Source organism: Microcaecilia unicolor, chromosome 3 (assembly GCF_901765095.1).
Source record: "Microcaecilia unicolor chromosome 3, aMicUni1.1, whole genome shotgun sequence".
NCBI lineage: Eukaryota > Metazoa > Chordata > Amphibia > Gymnophiona > Siphonopidae > Microcaecilia > Microcaecilia unicolor.
Window position 1 is genome coordinate 397,749,945 of NC_044033.1, and position 16,674 is coordinate 397,766,618.

The 16,674-nt window shown below is 42.2% G+C and overlaps 1 protein-coding gene across 1 annotated transcript in view; it reads left to right on the forward strand.

The window, feature by feature from the left end:
- The window catches only part of PKHD1 (PKHD1 ciliary IPT domain containing fibrocystin/polyductin), a 980,909-nt gene that overhangs the window by 12,066 nt on the left and 952,169 nt on the right, over positions 1–16,674 (forward strand). The window contains exon 4 of the mRNA XM_030198735.1: positions 7,855–7,999. Coding sequence (XP_030054595.1) covers positions 7,855–7,999 — 145 coding nt within the window. The remainder of the gene's footprint in view (positions 1–7,854; positions 8,000–16,674) is intronic.

Genomic DNA, 16,674 nt, shown 5'->3' on the forward strand with positions numbered 1-16,674 from the left:
TCTCTTAAGGGGGCAATTCTATAAAAGTCACCAAAAATTAAACACCAAGAAACGGTATGCTAAGTGCTAATTCTATAACATTATATAAGTCAGCATTTATGTGCTAATATTTAGGCACACCTATAGGGTTACCATACATCCTCTTTTAAGATATGTCCTTCAGGTTTTTTAATTTTTAGGAAAATATCCTCTTTCTTTTATGTGGCTATGACCAAAACATTTGCCCACATAATGAGAGAAACCATCTCTGGCTTATTACTCAGTCTGGACACATGTGGGTGCTAAAGAGAGAGAAAGGAATTGCTGATCATCCTCTCTGTTCCCCTGTTAGTTGAATCTGTCAAAGGAATTTTGCTTATGCAGTACAACTTTAAGCGTGTGTCATGAAAAGATTTTCATACATATGTCAGAAGCCAGCCAAAGTTGTTAAGGGATATCCGCTTTTCTGATAAGTACACCTGGGCTTAGACTCAGTCAAACTCAAATCTGGAAGTTTTTGAAAAGTAGATTATTGTCTAGTCAGTCAGTCACTGTTTGATGTGTGTTCATTAACTAAAAGCTATTTACATATTTGCTATGATTAAATATTTATTCAAGAAAGATAGCAACCATTTTTATTTTTTGTGTCCTTTCTTTTGTCTCTCCAAATATGGTTAGCCTACACAACCACCTATGTCATATCAATAGAATGTGGCACTTTAGCTTGTAACTTACATAGCCAGACATATTATTTTGGATAGGACTCAGCTCAAAGAGAGAGGACACACAAAGCTATACCCTCTTGTGCTCTCTGACTCCACCCCTGCCCCTGCCCCAGCAACCCCCAATGTAAAATAAATACCTGAACTGGTAGCACTGTCCATGCACTGCTCTTGTGCCAGCCTTTCTCCTCCTGCATGTGAGGGGGGGGGGGGGGGGGGTGTAGTGCAGCAGCAAGGCATGTGCAGTACAGCTGGCTGCAGCATGTAAGGGAGTGACCTGTTCTGGCCGCCAGAGGACCTCTTCAGTTGACAGGTCTTAAGAATCCCCATCAGCTGTAACAATGGAGCCAAACGTTTGGGTGGGTCTGATCACAAAGTGAGCGGGCCCAGTCCTACCTATGGCTACACTACTGATTTACGTAAGTGCTAGTATTCTATAACTTATGATCGCAATTGGTGCCTATCTTTAGGTGACTTGTTATGGAATGAAGGGTTAATGCCCTGCATTCTGAAGCCATATTTTTCATTTTAAATTCTCCACATGCATTAGGAGCTGGCAACAGGTGGGAATTGTCAAGCAAATATTACCTCCCTTTTACAAGGTACTCCCTTTGTTGCAGACCTGCCAAGTCTCCTGTATTCAGCGGGAGACTCCCACTTTGGCGGGTCACCTCCCGCATTCCAGCCAAAGCGGGAAAGAGTCCCACTGAGACATCGTCGGCAGCTCCCCCTTCCACTCGGTGCGGTATTCATTTCCTGGCCAGTGCTGCTTCTCCTGTTCAGCAGCAGCGGCCGTGACCACAAAAAAAAAAAAGCAAACGTGGGGCCACAGCAGCTTTCAGGCATGGGCTGTCGGCTCTGCAGCCGCTCCTCTCTGCCCCTGGAGGAGCAGGAAGTTGACATTGACTTCCTGCTTTGCTCCGGGGACAGAGAGAGGAGAGAGGAGTGGCTGCAGAGCTGATAGCCCATGCCCTGAAGGCTGCTGCAGCCTCGCGCTTCCTTAAAAATTTTTTTTTTCTCATGGCTGTTTCTACTGCTCAATAGTAGAAGCAGCAGAAGCCAGGAAACAAATATTGGGTGGAAGGGGGAGCAGGAGGCAGGAGGTGCCATGGACAGAGTGGGAAGATAGGGAGAGAAGGAGGGGATATGGAGAAGGACTGGAGAAAGAGAGAAGCTGCTGAAGATAAGGATGGGGAGAAAGGGTGGGGGATCCTGGCTGAGAGCAGAAAGAGGGAATATGCTGGAAGGAAGGGTAGGGAGAGAAACAGGAGAGATATTGAAGGATGGGGGGACATAATGAATGGAAAAAGGTAGAGAGAGAGACACTGGATGGAAAGAAGGGGATAGAGAGAGATGTTGGATGGAAGGATAGGGAGAGGGGGTAGACGGATAGAAGGATAAGGAGAGAAAGAGGGAAGATGGATGGAAGGATGGGGAGAGAAAGAGGGAAACAGATGGAAGGATGGGAGAGAAAGATGCTGGATGGAAGGAAAAGGAGAGAAAGAAAGAAAGAAAGAAAGAAAGAAAGAAAGAAAGAAAGAAAGAAAGAAAGAAAGAAAGAAAGAAAGAAAGAAAGAAAGAAAGAGGGAAGATGCTGGACAGGATAGGGAGAGAAGGAGGGGAGATGGATGAAAGGATGCAAAGAGAAAGGGGAGAGACTGGAAGAATGTGGAGAGAGAGAGAGAGAGGGGACACTGAACAAAAAAGGGTATAGAGATAGAGAGACACTGGATAGAAGGAGGGAGGAGAGAGAGAGACAGTAGATAGATGGTTCAGGAGAGAGGATAAATGGGTGGAAGGATGGGGAGAGAAAGAGGGAAAATGCTGGATAGAAGGGTAGGGAGAAAAAGAGAGGAAACGCTGGATGGAAGGATGCAGAAAGAAAGAGGGGAGACACTGGAAGGATAAGGAGAGAAACAGGGGAGTTGCTGGATGGAAAGGGGGAGAGGACAGAGTAGTGAAAGACTGGAGAATAAGAGGAAGGGGCATGGGGAGAACAAGGGTGAGGAAAAGATGAAATGCCATAGGTAGATGAAGTAAAAAGAAGGAAATTAAAGAATGGATAGTAAGAATTAATTAAATCTGGACAGAGAGACAGGCAGAAAAATATTGAAGAAAACAAATAAAAAGGAGAGAAAAATGACAAATGGACAAGAAACCCTGGCAAGAGAGTTAAGAGAAGACGAAGGAAAGCAGAATCAAGAGACTGGGAGCAACACAATTAGAAAAAGTAAATGGCCAGACAACAAAGGTAAAGAAAATAATTTTATTTTTAATTTAGGATAAAGTAATGTAGCTGTGTTAATAAAGTTTAATAAATGCAAATAAAACACAAAATAGAAAATAAGGTGATACCTTCACTGATTTTAAAACATTTTTGATTAGCTTTCAGAGACCAACACTTCCTTCCTCAGGTCAGGAGAGGATACCATAATAGCATTATACTGACCTGAGGCAGGAGGTTTTGGCCTCTGAAAGCTAATTGAAAAGGTATTAGGCTATTAAATAAAATATTTTCTGAAATGGCTGTGGGTTTGAGGTGTGCCAGGGGGCGGAGCCATGCAGAGTAGGTAGAGCCAATGCAAAGTGGGGCGGGGCTGGGGGGCTTGTACTAAAATCTCCCTCTCAAAAATTGGGACCCCTTGGCAGCTCTGTTTGTTGATCAAAGGTAAACTTCAGGCACTGCAGAGTCTGGGAACAAAAAAACTTGCTGAAGCCCTGGGAGAAGGTTCTTCAATAGATTGGGGAGCATAACAATACTGTGTTCCAAAACATTGAATTTTACAGAGACAAAAACAGTATAGTAGCCAACTTATGCACAACCAGGCTTTTAATTTATAGTTCAGATTCTCTTCCAAATTTAGGACCCTGTTTACTAAGCTGCACTAAAAACGCTAGCACACCTTAATAAACAGGGCCCTTAGTGAGCAATCTGATTGGGAATCCTTTTCTCTTTTGGATCTCACACTCACTTCCACTTTTTACTCCTTCAAAGGAAGCCCAATGGCTTTCTTCTGTAGGCATTTTACATAGGAAGAGTTCTACTACATTGCTTCCTCTCTAATAATGGGGGGAAAGACATACAAACCAGTCTCTGTAGTTCCTTTCCCCATTCTGCACCACCACCTAGTGGCAAAGCATAAACATTACATGCACACCCTCTCTAAGGCAACATTCTCCCTCCAATATTCAAAACCATTTAACTAGCCAGGAATGGCACCTGGCTGGTTAAATAGCATTTAACTGGCTATCCAGTGATATTCAGCGGGGGATGGCCGGCTGTCCACAGCTGAATATTCCTGGTTAGCAGCTAGGAGGTAACCGACTATAACATTCGAGATAGCCAACCTATCCCCAAATATTTAGCGCATAGCCAGCTATTGTAAGTGGTCACATTGGGCCGAGTAAATAGCTGGAATATCTCTGGCCACTTTAAACTTAATCGGCTGTCTCCGAATATGAACTTAGCCTGTTAAGTTTAAACTGGCCAAAAATAAAATGGATATTCAATGCCAGTCATCGGAAACGGCCCGGCATTGAATATCCGGGCTGATCGCCAACTGCAGGAGTTAGCCGGGCTCCCTCCTGTAGTTTGAATGTTGGCCCCTCTCTATACTAGAGAATATGTTTAACTTTTACTAAGGGAAGCTTTCTGTAGTAAAGACAGAGTCTCATACAAACTAATATATGCAAATACATTTTCTTCACTTTTATAGAACCATATGTAACTTTGAGGCCATTTTCTGTAGGAAACCTCCCTGGTGGACTACTGTGTGGTTTTGGTTTTGATCCAGAGGGGGTTTGGGGACTATCTTCAACACCTTAATGTAGAGACAATTTCTCACTTTTTGTGTTTTCCTCCTTCTACTCAAATATTCAAAAAGAAAATGTTGTCTACTCCAGTGAGGTTGAGTGAATCGATGCGCAAAGTTAATCTGTTAACTCACAGACAGACAAGACAAAACAAAACTCAAAAATATGAAACAAAAAGGAAAAAAAAGACAAAATATACACTGTGGATCTAGGCTCCTTCCTCCATATCTTCTTCCTCCAGTCTCTTTGAAGCCCTTTGGAAGGATCTCTTGGCTCCTCGTCTGTCTTTTTGAGATCTGAAATGACACTCCACACATTCTTACACTGGTGGACTCCCTGAACCCTGTTTGATCCCTATTTGACAATATCCCAGGATGTCCTTGATGCAAAAACTTGCCAAACCTTCTTTCCCACAGAAACTCCACTGGTTATAGACCTAGCAGCAATCTGCTTCTGGCTGGAAGTCCTATCGACCTACTATGTTCTTGCTGGTCATAGTTTCTGCACAGCCAATCATAATTTTTTCTCTCAACTGAAAAGTTGGATAAACCCTTCAAATCTTCCCTTTGCTGTCTCCTGGTCCTAAGTGCAAACCCAGGACCCCACTGACTAGGGAGCTCTGCACACCAGGCAGTCAGCTTGGCAGAAAGGAGCTAAAATACACAAACATTGTTTTCCTGTGAGATATCACTTTGTTATTTTTTTTCATTTACCTTGAGACTGAGTTATGGTTTATGACAGTGGTTTCCAAATCTGGTCCTGGAGGCAACCCAGCCAGTCAGGTTTTTGGGATATGCACAATGATTATTTATGAGAAAGATTTGCATGCACTGCCTCCACCGCATGCAAATCTCTCTTATGACTATTCATTGTGGAGACCAAACATGAAGCATGTTTTTGGCTATCAGCCCGCATCAGGGATTATCTATGGAAAAATGCACATTACCTCCAAGAGTGCTAGTAAATAACGGGTCATCAGTCTGTAGCACAAATTGTTTCTTGAAGGGTAAAATAGCAATATATAGTAGAGTTCAAATGCCAGATTGCACATCTAAAAACAGCTTGCCAAAACACGGTCCATATCTGTTCTCTCCATCAATACGCGATGATTATCTTCATAGACTCCTATTTCTTGAGGGCAACATCACTTTCTTTGGTTTGCTCTTCTGCATGAAAATTTATCTCTGCAGTTTCTGGAAAATAAAAAAAAGTGACAGTTTGTCAGAAAATGGTTCATTATATGGATTTTTAGTGCTTAATTTCTATAATTTGGACATGTTCAAAAAACTGTTGCTGACTTAATCTGTCTAGCACCATCTATCTATGGGGTCCTTTTACTAAGGTGCACTGAAAAATGGCTTGCGGTAGTGTAGGCACGGGTTTTGGGCATGTGCCAATCCATTTTCAGCGCACCTGTAAAAAAGCCCTTTTTAAACTTTTTGCCGAAAATGGACATGCAGCAAAATCAAAATTGACGCATGTCCATTTTGGGTCTGAGCCATTGACTTAGTAGTAAAGTCTCAAGTGGTAACTGGGCGGTAATGACCTACGCACACCAAATGCCATTTGGCACGTGTAGCTGACGCACACCAGAAAATAAAAAAATATTTTTGGGGCGTGCATAGCAGACGCACACCAGAAATGAAATTACCAAAAGGGCCACACGGTAGCCATACGGTAACTCCATTTTGGCATGCATTGGACGTGACGATTATGCAGCTTAGTAAAAGGGCCCCTATCAGGCTTATTTTCAAAAGAGAAGGGCACCCATCATTCTACACAAATCAGGAGATGGGCGTCCTTCTCTCAGGGTCGCCCAAATCGGCATAACTGAAAGCCGATTTTGGGCATCCCCAATTGCTTTCCGTCGCAGGGACAACCAAAGTTCCCGGGGGCATGTCGGAGGTGTAGCGAAGGTGGGACTGGGGCATGCCTAATAGATGTGTGTCCTTGAGTGAAAATGGAAAAAAGAAGGGCATCCCTGACGAGCACTTGGGCGACTTTACTTGGTCCATTGTTTTTACAACCAAGGCACAAAAAGGTGCCCGAACTGACCAGATGACCACCGGAGGGAATCGGGGATGACCTCCCCTGACTCCCCCAGTGGTGAATAACCCCCTCCCACCCTGAACAAAAACTTTAAAAACTTTTTTTTTGACAGTCTGAAATGTCATACTCAGGTCCATTGCAGCAGTATGCAGGTCCCTGGGAGGGGAAGTATGTGTGTGTCAGCGGAGGCATAGCAAAGGCGTGGATGTCCTTCTTTCAAACATTTTGGACGTCCTGAACTGCCCCCCCCCCCACAGGGACACCAAATTTCAAGGGCATGGAATGGAGTGGAGGAGTGGCCTAGTGGTTAGAGCACTGGTCTTGCAATCCAGAAGTGGGCAGTTCAAATCCCACTGCTGCTACTTATGATCCAAATAATTAAAGGGGGTGTTGGAAGCATAACAAGTATGGACATCCTTCTCACAGAAACATCCAGGTGTGGATGTCCTTCTCTTAGAAACAGCCACATTTTGGATGGACAAGCACTTGGACATTTTCACCTGGACTTGTAATTTTCTAAGGTTGTAGATGGTGATTTTTTAAAGGTTGTAGACGACTATTATACACGCAGCTTGTCTCGTGTGCAAATGAGCTAACAGTGAGCAGCTCATTTGCATGCGATTTCCTTCATGCATGCCCGTTCCTTTCCGAATCGCTAAGGGATAGGTAAGGGAAGGACTTTTTCCGTTCAGTTAGTGCATCAGTTAGTCCAATGCAGTGCCCCCTAGGGTGCCCGGTTGGTGTCCTGGCATGTCAGGGGGACCAGTGCACTACGAATGCTGGCTCCTCCCATGACCAAATGACTTGGATTTGGTCGTTTTTGAGATGGGCGTCCTCGGTTTCCATTATGGCTGAAAACCGGGGATGACCATCTCTAAGGTCGACCATCTCAACATTTAGGTCGACCATCTCTAAGGTTGATCTAAATGTTGAGATTTGGCCGTCCCCAATCGTATTATCAAAACGAAAGATGGACGCCCATCTTGTTTTGATAATACGGGTTTCCCCGCCCCTTTGCGGGGATGTCCTGCGAGGACACCCTCAGGAAAACTTGGGCGTCCCGTTCAATTATGCCCCTCCATGTTACTTAAGCTAACCAGATGAAAGCAAGTGATTATTCTGTACACCAGGAGTTTATGTATACCTCACAACTTAAATGGCGAATATCTTCCATTGTAACAAAGTGGACTTTTCCCGCTTTTATTGTCAAGAGTTCTAATGGAAGCCTTGAATATAGTTGAATAATTTAGGACTGGTAGACAATCCTAAAACTGTTTTTCTGTTTCTTAAGGTCTCAGCTCACAGCAGTCAGATCTGATATATACTACAAATGGATCTGTGCCAGAAGTGTATTTAGAACATCCAGATGTGCCAAAGATTCCATGTGATGTTCAGCCAGTATTGTCAGATTTATCTGTCATAAAATGCAAGACAAGGTACTGTACTACTTCCCTATCTTATAAATTCCATGGAAAACACCTAGGATGGATTTAAAAGAGCTCTATTGAGTGACCTGACACGCTGACTAACTAATGAGAAATAACCCCCAGATAGCCTGTGGGGGTCAACCCAGATATCCAGCACCGGTATCTGGATACCAGCTGGCACTGAATATCCAGAATCAGTCTTGACTGGCAATGCAGTCTGATTAGAGGCAATACTCAGACCACTAACTGAATAGCTAACTGGTTCAAATCAGGACAGCCTTTTTGTTGGTTAGCTATCTGGTAGTGGTCTGATGTCACTGCTAATCAGAAAACTTCTAGCTCCACCCAAGCTCTGTCCATATTGGTGTGGGCTGTGAGCCTCTCCTATAAGAACACTTAGGTGCCTAAGGGGTACTTTTACTATGCTGCAGTAAAAGGGGACATGTATAAGCTCATTAGGCAAAAAAGTTCTTAAACAAGTATAATACATTGACCTCACTGATGCTGTATTCTTAACACATTCCACTAGAGGTGCACCAAAAGAAAATGCACAAGGAGCAGATTGTGCTCCTTTGTGCATTCCTTCATACTCACCCTGGGTGTGCTCCCCTATTGCCACATCTCACTTTTCCACTTATTGTTACTCCCCTTCCGCTTTGTTTGAACCACTTACTGTGCAGCCATTTCAGGGGGGGGGGCACTTACCTCCACCCATTGAGGTGTTAGTAAGGGCACCTGTCTGATTACCGCCGGGTAAACACAAAAATAGAAAACAATTTTGTAGTGCCAGAAATGGCACGTGCTGGAGGTGGGAACTACTGCCAGGCTTCTGCGGTAGTCTGTCAGTAGTTCCAGACTGGTGTGTGGCAAGCCGGTTGCCACATGCCAACCCTTCAGTAAAAGAGCCCCTAAGGCCCTTGGCCTGGATTGGCCGCTGTCGTGGACAGGATGCTGGGCTCGATGGACCCTTGGTCTTTTCCCAGTGTGGCATTACTTATGTACTTATGTTCTTATAGAAAGCTAACATAAACTGGCATTAGCGCACCTAAATGTAGGTGAGCACGTTTATGCTACATCTATGGCTGGCATAAATGCATGTACCTCAGTTTATTTATGTATTTTATTTATATAAAAATGTATATAAAATTTATATAAAAATGTATAACCCACAGTATCTACAATTCAGGGTACAATATTACATTCATAATAAAACATATAGGGCTGGATTCAATATATGACGCCAAAAAAATAGGCACTAAAAAAAGTGCTATTCTATAAGCCGTGTTTAAAGTTAGGAGCGGTTTATAGAATAGCGCTTATGCCTGGAAATAGCACCTCACTTTAGGTGCGGCCATTTGCACCAACTGAAACATGGTGCAAATGTACACACCTACTTTAGGCACGTATTCCTGTTATTCTATATCAACTGATGTTAATTTTAGGAATGCCCCCATTCTGCCCCTGATCCGCCCATTTCCACACCTCTTTTTTCAAATTGCTCGTAGATTACAGATTCCACACCTAAATTTATGCACGTAAAGGTCAATTAACTTTAATTAGTTCCAATAATTGCTTGTTAACAAAGCCAAATATTGGCGCTAATTAGCTTGTCATCCAATTAAATTGCATGCACAAATTGGGCACACACCCAAATTTGCGAACACAATTTTTGTGGACTTTTACAGAATTATGGGGACAATGCGGCATTTATACACGTAACTTACAGTATTCTGTAAGTATCTTGCATAAATGTTGGCCCTGCCTATCACACACCTATGCCCCTCCCCTCCGAATGGCCTCCTAACAAGTACATGCTAATCCATTTTAGCGTGTAATTATAGGATAGCAGTTAGGCGTGTTGCTGTCATTTATACTTACAAGTATACACTTACGTGAGAGGCAGTGTTTATAAATTTAAGCACAACTGGTGAGAGCACAGTGACAGGGACATATTTGAAATCTTGAACAACACTTTGTAAATGTTTTCGCACCCACATGCACTTTTTATATTTTGCTGCCTCAAAAATTAAATTGAAATGCATTAGAGTAGGAGTTTGTTTCATTGATCTAAATGATAATTTTATATTTATAATTTAAATTATTATTTGTTAATCATTTATTTACATAATGACCTTTTTATACTTTAGATAGGAGAGGCTAAGGTTTGTATTTGCTCAGAATAAAAAACAAGGAGGCCCTTTTATAAAGCTCCAGTAGGTACTATTGCGTGCCTAACACAGGTTAAAAAGCACTATTGTGGGACGCACTGAAAAATGGCCTGCGGTAGTGTAGACGCATGTTTTGGGCATGCGCAGAATCATTTTTCAGTACACCTGTACAAAAATTCCTTTTTAAAATTTTTGCCGAAAATGGACGTGCGGCAACATGAAAATTGTCGTGCGCCTATTTGGGGTCTGAGACCTTACTGCCAGCCATTGATCTAGCAGTAAAGTCTCATGCGGTAACCCGGCAGTAATGACCTATGTGCGTCAAATGCCACTTGGCACGCATCCAATACGTGCATCCAAAAAATATTTTCTGCACGAGCCACGCAGTAGCCGGTGGTAACTCCGTTTTGGCCCACGTTGGGCGCATGTAGACACTTACGCGGCTTAGTAAAAAGGCCCCTAATTTTGAAATTGGCATGTGCTACCCACGTGCTAAAAAATGTTTTATTTTTTAGCGTGGGGGCGTGTTTGGCGGTGCAAACTAGGCGTGCCCTGCAATAATCTGGCAGCGCAGGTAGATCACCATACGCTGCCCCCTTACTGCCTAGTAAATAGGTGGCGGTAAGGGCTCATGCGTTAATGGCCATGTGCTAATTGAGAAATTAGCATGTAGCTATTAATAGGAAAATAGAAATTGCAGCCATTTTATAGTCATGTTAAAAGTGCCCTCAGCACATGGGAAACCCACACACCAAACTAAAGAGAATAGAGCAGGAAGAGGGAGAATGAAAGAAAAGGAGGAAAATAAGAGAGAACTCCAATTCAAAATAGGAAAGTGATAAAAAGGTAGAGCAATAAAGTGGCTTGTCTGCTATACCTCACATGCCATCTCTGAAGAACCAGAATATCATTTAAAAGCATCATCAAACAATGGACTGGACCTTGAATACTAGGGTAAGGATTTTATAGGTAATCCTGTGGGTTAGAGGCAGTCAATGTGCGCCTTTCAGTAAAGGGGTGATGTGATCAAATTTCCTAGAACTGGTAATTATTTAACTGGCAGTATTTTGGATTAATTGTAAGTGATGCAAGTCTTTCTGTCAAAGGCCTTTGCATAAAGAATTGCAGTAATCTAATTGGAGAATGTGTAAGGGTATTTAGAGCTGATTATTGGAGCAGGGGTTCTGATAGATTTGATCATGCAAAGTTTAAAGAAGCAGTGCTGTAGAAGGGAGGTAATCTGTGGTCTAAAGCTGAGTGAGATGTCCAGGATAATGCCTAAGATCTTTAAAGATTATCTTTAAAGATGATACCAGAGGCACTTTATCACCACATAGCAGAATTGGTGATAGCAGAGAGATGATATCATTAGAAAAGAGAAGAGGGGATCCAAGATGGCGTCATAGCGTTTTACTGCACCAGACACGCTCAGACACTCTCCTCAAGCACTGCTGTGAACAGCTCCGGACCTCTGTGAATAAAGGGGAAAAGGAGAGGGAAGGTGCGGGAGAACCCCTCGACCCCCACCGGGACCCACCTTCATTAGCAGACAACTTTGGAGCAGTTCAGGCTGATGTCCGGTCCCAGGCAAGCCTATTCTCCTGCAGTCAGATCCAGCATGTCAGCGCTGGCTAGCAGTGTTGGTGGGGTCTCCTTGAGCCCCGTCCTACATGTGGCTCCCCCACAACCAGGAAGGAACTGCATGGAGTCAAGTCCTGTAGCTCAATCTCCCAATGTAGAGAAGATAAATGCGCAGGGAGGGAAGTTGCCCACGTGGGAAGAATCGATTAGGATCAACCAGCTGGATGAACAAATTGTAGCACAGACATTACTATCACAGATAATGAGTACTTTAAATCAGTCTTCAAAGGCTCCCCTTCCTTGCTTCTTCTTTGGGGCTTTTGGCAAAACCAGCCATAGTGACAATGGAGTCACTCTGGGACCTGACATTTAACTTACAGTCATCTTTACAACTATTGATAACCAAAAATACTAGTGAAATTAAGGTATTGTCTGAAGCAGTCCTTAGCCATGCACAGGCATCTGCTCAGCAATCCTCAGAAGTGAAACTTCTAGATGAAAAAATTCAAAAACTGGAATCTTTTGGTCAAGTCTCAATTAGGGACAGAAATTTTACATTTCGTAGATTGATTCTCTAAGAATTCCAATCTAGGAGATTAAATCTGAGGCTGACCAATTTTCCCAAATCACCTTTGATTACACCAATAGAATGGTTAAAAAGTATTTGGTGGAGGATCCAAGATGGCCGCTAGCACTTATGTTTAGCTGTACGCTCTGATTCCTCTCTGCCATTATGCCTAAACGAAGAGGGAAGAGTAGTGCCCGATTTACCCCACTACCTCCTTCGATTACCGGACCGATGGATCGGTTTCTGAGCCAGCAGGGAACTGCAATGCAGATCGGGAGAGGGCCCTTGTTGGACGCCGCTGTTTTAGAGGACTCGATGGCGTCCTCCGGGCTGGAGACAACTTTAAGCCCCGATCATAGAGCTCCGCCCCCGCAACCGCCGATCACAAGTTCGCCGCTTCAAGGAGAGCAAGACCTGGCGCAAGAACGCACGGTATCTGCACTGGGTAATCAGTTACAACTTGATGAGGCAGGACGAACAAGATCGAGTGAAGAAGCAGGGGAAAGAGATGAAAGCGGAGAGCTGGTGGAAGACTGGGAGAGCATATTTCTGGCGGAGCTGTCTAAAAAGCCAGTGGAGGTAACTCTAGACTCCCTCTGGGAATTAATGTCCCAATTGGGGAAATTATTTCTTGCTCAAGCAGTTAAAGGATCTCAGAAATTAAAATCCTTAGAACAAAGGGTGGAACAGAATGAAAAAACTCAACAAGTTTTGGTAAATCGCATGGATAAGTTAGAACAAGAAACAAAAAAAATTGAAAATCTTCAAATGACTATGGTAAAAGATATTACAAATTTAAGACTGAAAGCTGAAATGTACGAGAACCATATGAGAAACCTTAACTTGAGATTTGTAAATTTCCCAAGAATTCAGATGATTCAACCGGCTGAAATGCTGAAAAGATATTTGCGGGAAAATTTGGGAATTCCTCAGGAGAATATTCCACCCTTTACCAAAGTGTATTACCTTCCTAACAAAAATATTACTCAACAAAATCAACAGGAACAAAGACCTGAAAATTTATCACAATTCCTAGAGACTTCAGATACTGAACTAGCCACAGCGGCCACTTTGGTGGCAACTGTGGCGTTGTCACATGATAAACAGTGGTTGTTCTCAATGTTTTTTCAACATAGGGATACACTGTTTTTGGGTTTAAAAATTTCCTTGTTTCCTGATCTCTCTAGAGAAACTCAACGTAAACGAAAACAGTTCCTTATTATGAAACCAGCAATTCAACAGTTAGGAGGCGTATTCTTTCTGAGGTATCCATGTAAATGTATTGTTAGGTTTGACTCAGTTAAATATGTTTTCCTGGAACCCCATCAGCTATCGGCTTTTATTGCATCTAAAAGATCTTCTAGATAGCTTTAGAAATCAGCACTCCTTTCATAAGTGTTTTTTTTTTTCTTAAAAATATTTCCTTGTTTTTCCTCTTAGTTTAAAATCTTGGATTCCTTTGTTAGGACTTGAGTGTTTTGTTAGAATATTTCCATTTGGAATAGTGGTAATATTGAATTTTGCCTGTTTGATTTATAATTGTAGATGTACACTATCCTTCAAGTTGTATCTTGAAAAATAATCTGTAAAAATATATAAAAAAAAAAATAATAAAAAAAAGTATTTGGTGGAAATTTTGGGAATGTCTGGGGACTCATTAACCTCCGATAACTTGGGCACAGTATTTGCAGAGTAATGTTAAACATTCATCTGGAATTTCTCAACCCCAAGTAGGAGATAATATGAACCTCACATCTTTCTTGGAATCCTCACTAGAGGTTATTACCTAGAGGACAACTGTGGTGGTTTCCTTTGCTTTGGAGATGAATCGAGATGCCGTGTTGAAACTTTCTTTTCATCATTTAGACTCTCTCTTCCTGGGATCTAAAATAAGAATTTATCCTGATTTGGCTAGAGAAACACAGAAAAGGCGTAAAGCCTTTTTGGTTCTACGCTCAAGGACTTTGGCATTAGGTGCAAATTTTGTACTTAAGTTTCCTTGCACATGTCGAGTATTATTTCAGTCTAAACAATTTCAGTTCTTTGATCCCAAGCAGTTAGAAGATTTTTTGCTGGTAAATGTTATAGTCTAGTCACAGATAGCACACTGTATGATTGCTTGGAGTAAACTATCTGGGTAGCAATAATTATAAATTGATTTCCTAGATTAATGGGTTTATTTAAGCTCTTGCATCTAATTTACCTAATTATAGTGGTCGAAAGTGGGGAAAAGATTTCAGTTATTGATAACATTGCTAAGATTTTCCAATTTCTTGTATTATGTCTCTAAGAGTTGTGTAATATATAATTTGAATAAAAATGAGTGAACAAAAAAAAAGAAAGAAAAGAGAAGAGCTTTAGATTTTTCCGGGTGTAGCTTCAACCTATTCTCAGATAGCCAAGTGGAGATATGAGATAGACTAGTATTGAGGAGGTTTATGTCCTAAGAATCTATAGGGTTAAGAGGAAACAAAATTTGAATGTCATCTGTATAGATAAATGAACTCAAACCAATAGACTGGATCAGTGTCAAGAATGGTGCAATGAAAATATTAAAGAGGGTGGGAGACAGGATAGAGCCCTATGGCACTCCACAAGGTGATGGAAATGAATCTGAAAGAGCCTGCTAACTGACTGCTTATTCTCGAGATGTAAGGTAGGACTTGAAACAGACCACAGCTGTATCTGAAATACCTATATAATGTAGTCATTGTAACAATATAGAGCGATTGACTAAGTCTAAAGCTGCTGAGAGATCCAGCAAAAGTAGCAGTACAGATTTAGACTGATCCAAATGATAATGGATGTGTGTTGTAACACTAATTAAGGGGACTTTTGTACAATGATGTTGCTGGAAACCTGTTTGATTTGGGTGGTAAACATCTGTTTTGTCTATGTAGTCTGAAAGTTGAGCAAGCACAATAGATTCTATACGTTTCGCCAGAAAAAGTAAATTAGCAACGGATGATAATTGGAACAAGAAGTAGTAGGCTGATGCTGATCTTTAATTTTAGGATGTATAATAGCCTTTTTCTAAGCAGAGGGAACCAGGCCCTGAGATAGACTCAATGTTACCATTTGATGAATGAATGGTCTTAGAATGGAGTCATGATAGAGGAGGACATGATAGAGGAGGACATGATAGAGGAGGACATGATCATGAGGCATGGTAGTGGGCCCCATGGCTTTCAAAGCCTTCAGGATAGCAGAAAGAGTGGGTATATTAAAGCAAGTTAGAGAACTAGAGTGAACCGAATTAGATGTAGAAGTCAGTAGGGAGACAGTAGTCTTGAATAGGTTCCTGTTCAGAGTAGAATACAGTTTAAGGTTCTTTGTTATGTCCATCAAGCTATATATAGATTTGTTCTAAAGTACCGCCCTAATAGGAGTTTGTGGTCAGAGACAACAATGCATTTGTCTCTTGATATGGTGGTAAATATAAGATACTGTGAGAAAAGATCTGCTACTTTTTCCATCGCTGGGGTACAATTGTGGAATGCATTTGAAGGACAAATTCGATTGTGCAAAGAAGTTCTGCAATTCAAGCATGTTCTTTTGGTGCACCTCTAGTGGAATGAGTTAAGAATACTGCATCAGTGAGGTTAATTTATTATACTTGTTTAAGAACTTTTTTCCCTAATGAACTTTTCGGACTCATTTTCGAAAGAGAAGGATGCCCATCTTTCGACAGAAATCGGAAGATGGACGTCCTTCTTACAGGGTCGTCCAAATCAGTATAATTGAAAGCCGATTTTGGATGTCCCAACTGCTTTCCATGGCAGGGATGGCCAAAGTTCAAGGGGGCGTATCGGAGGTGTAGTGAAGGCGGGACTTGGGCATGCCTAACACATGGACGTCCTCGACACATAATGGAAAAAAAAGTGTGTCCCTGACGAGCACTTGGACTACTTTACATGGTCGTGTTTTTCTTATGACCAAGGCACAAAAAGATGCCTGAAATGACCAAATGACCACCAGAGAGAATCAGGGATGACCTCCCCTTAGTCCCCCAGTGGTCACTAACCCCCTCCCACCCTCAAAAAATATCTTTAAAAATATTTTTTGGCAGCCTCTATGCCAGCCTCAGATGTCATACTCAGGTCCATGACCGCAGTATGCAGGTCCCTGGAGCAGTTTTAGTGGGTACAGTGCACTTCAGACAGGCGGACCCAGGCCTATCCCTCCTATCTGTTATGTTTATGGAGAAAACAGCAAGCCCTCCAAAACCCACCAGAAACCCACTGTACCCACATGTAGGTGCCCCCTTCACCCGTAAGGGCTATCATATTGGTGTACAGTTGGGGGTAGTTGGTTTTGGGGGGTTCAGCACACAAGGTAAGGGAGCTATGTACCTGGGAGCAATTTCT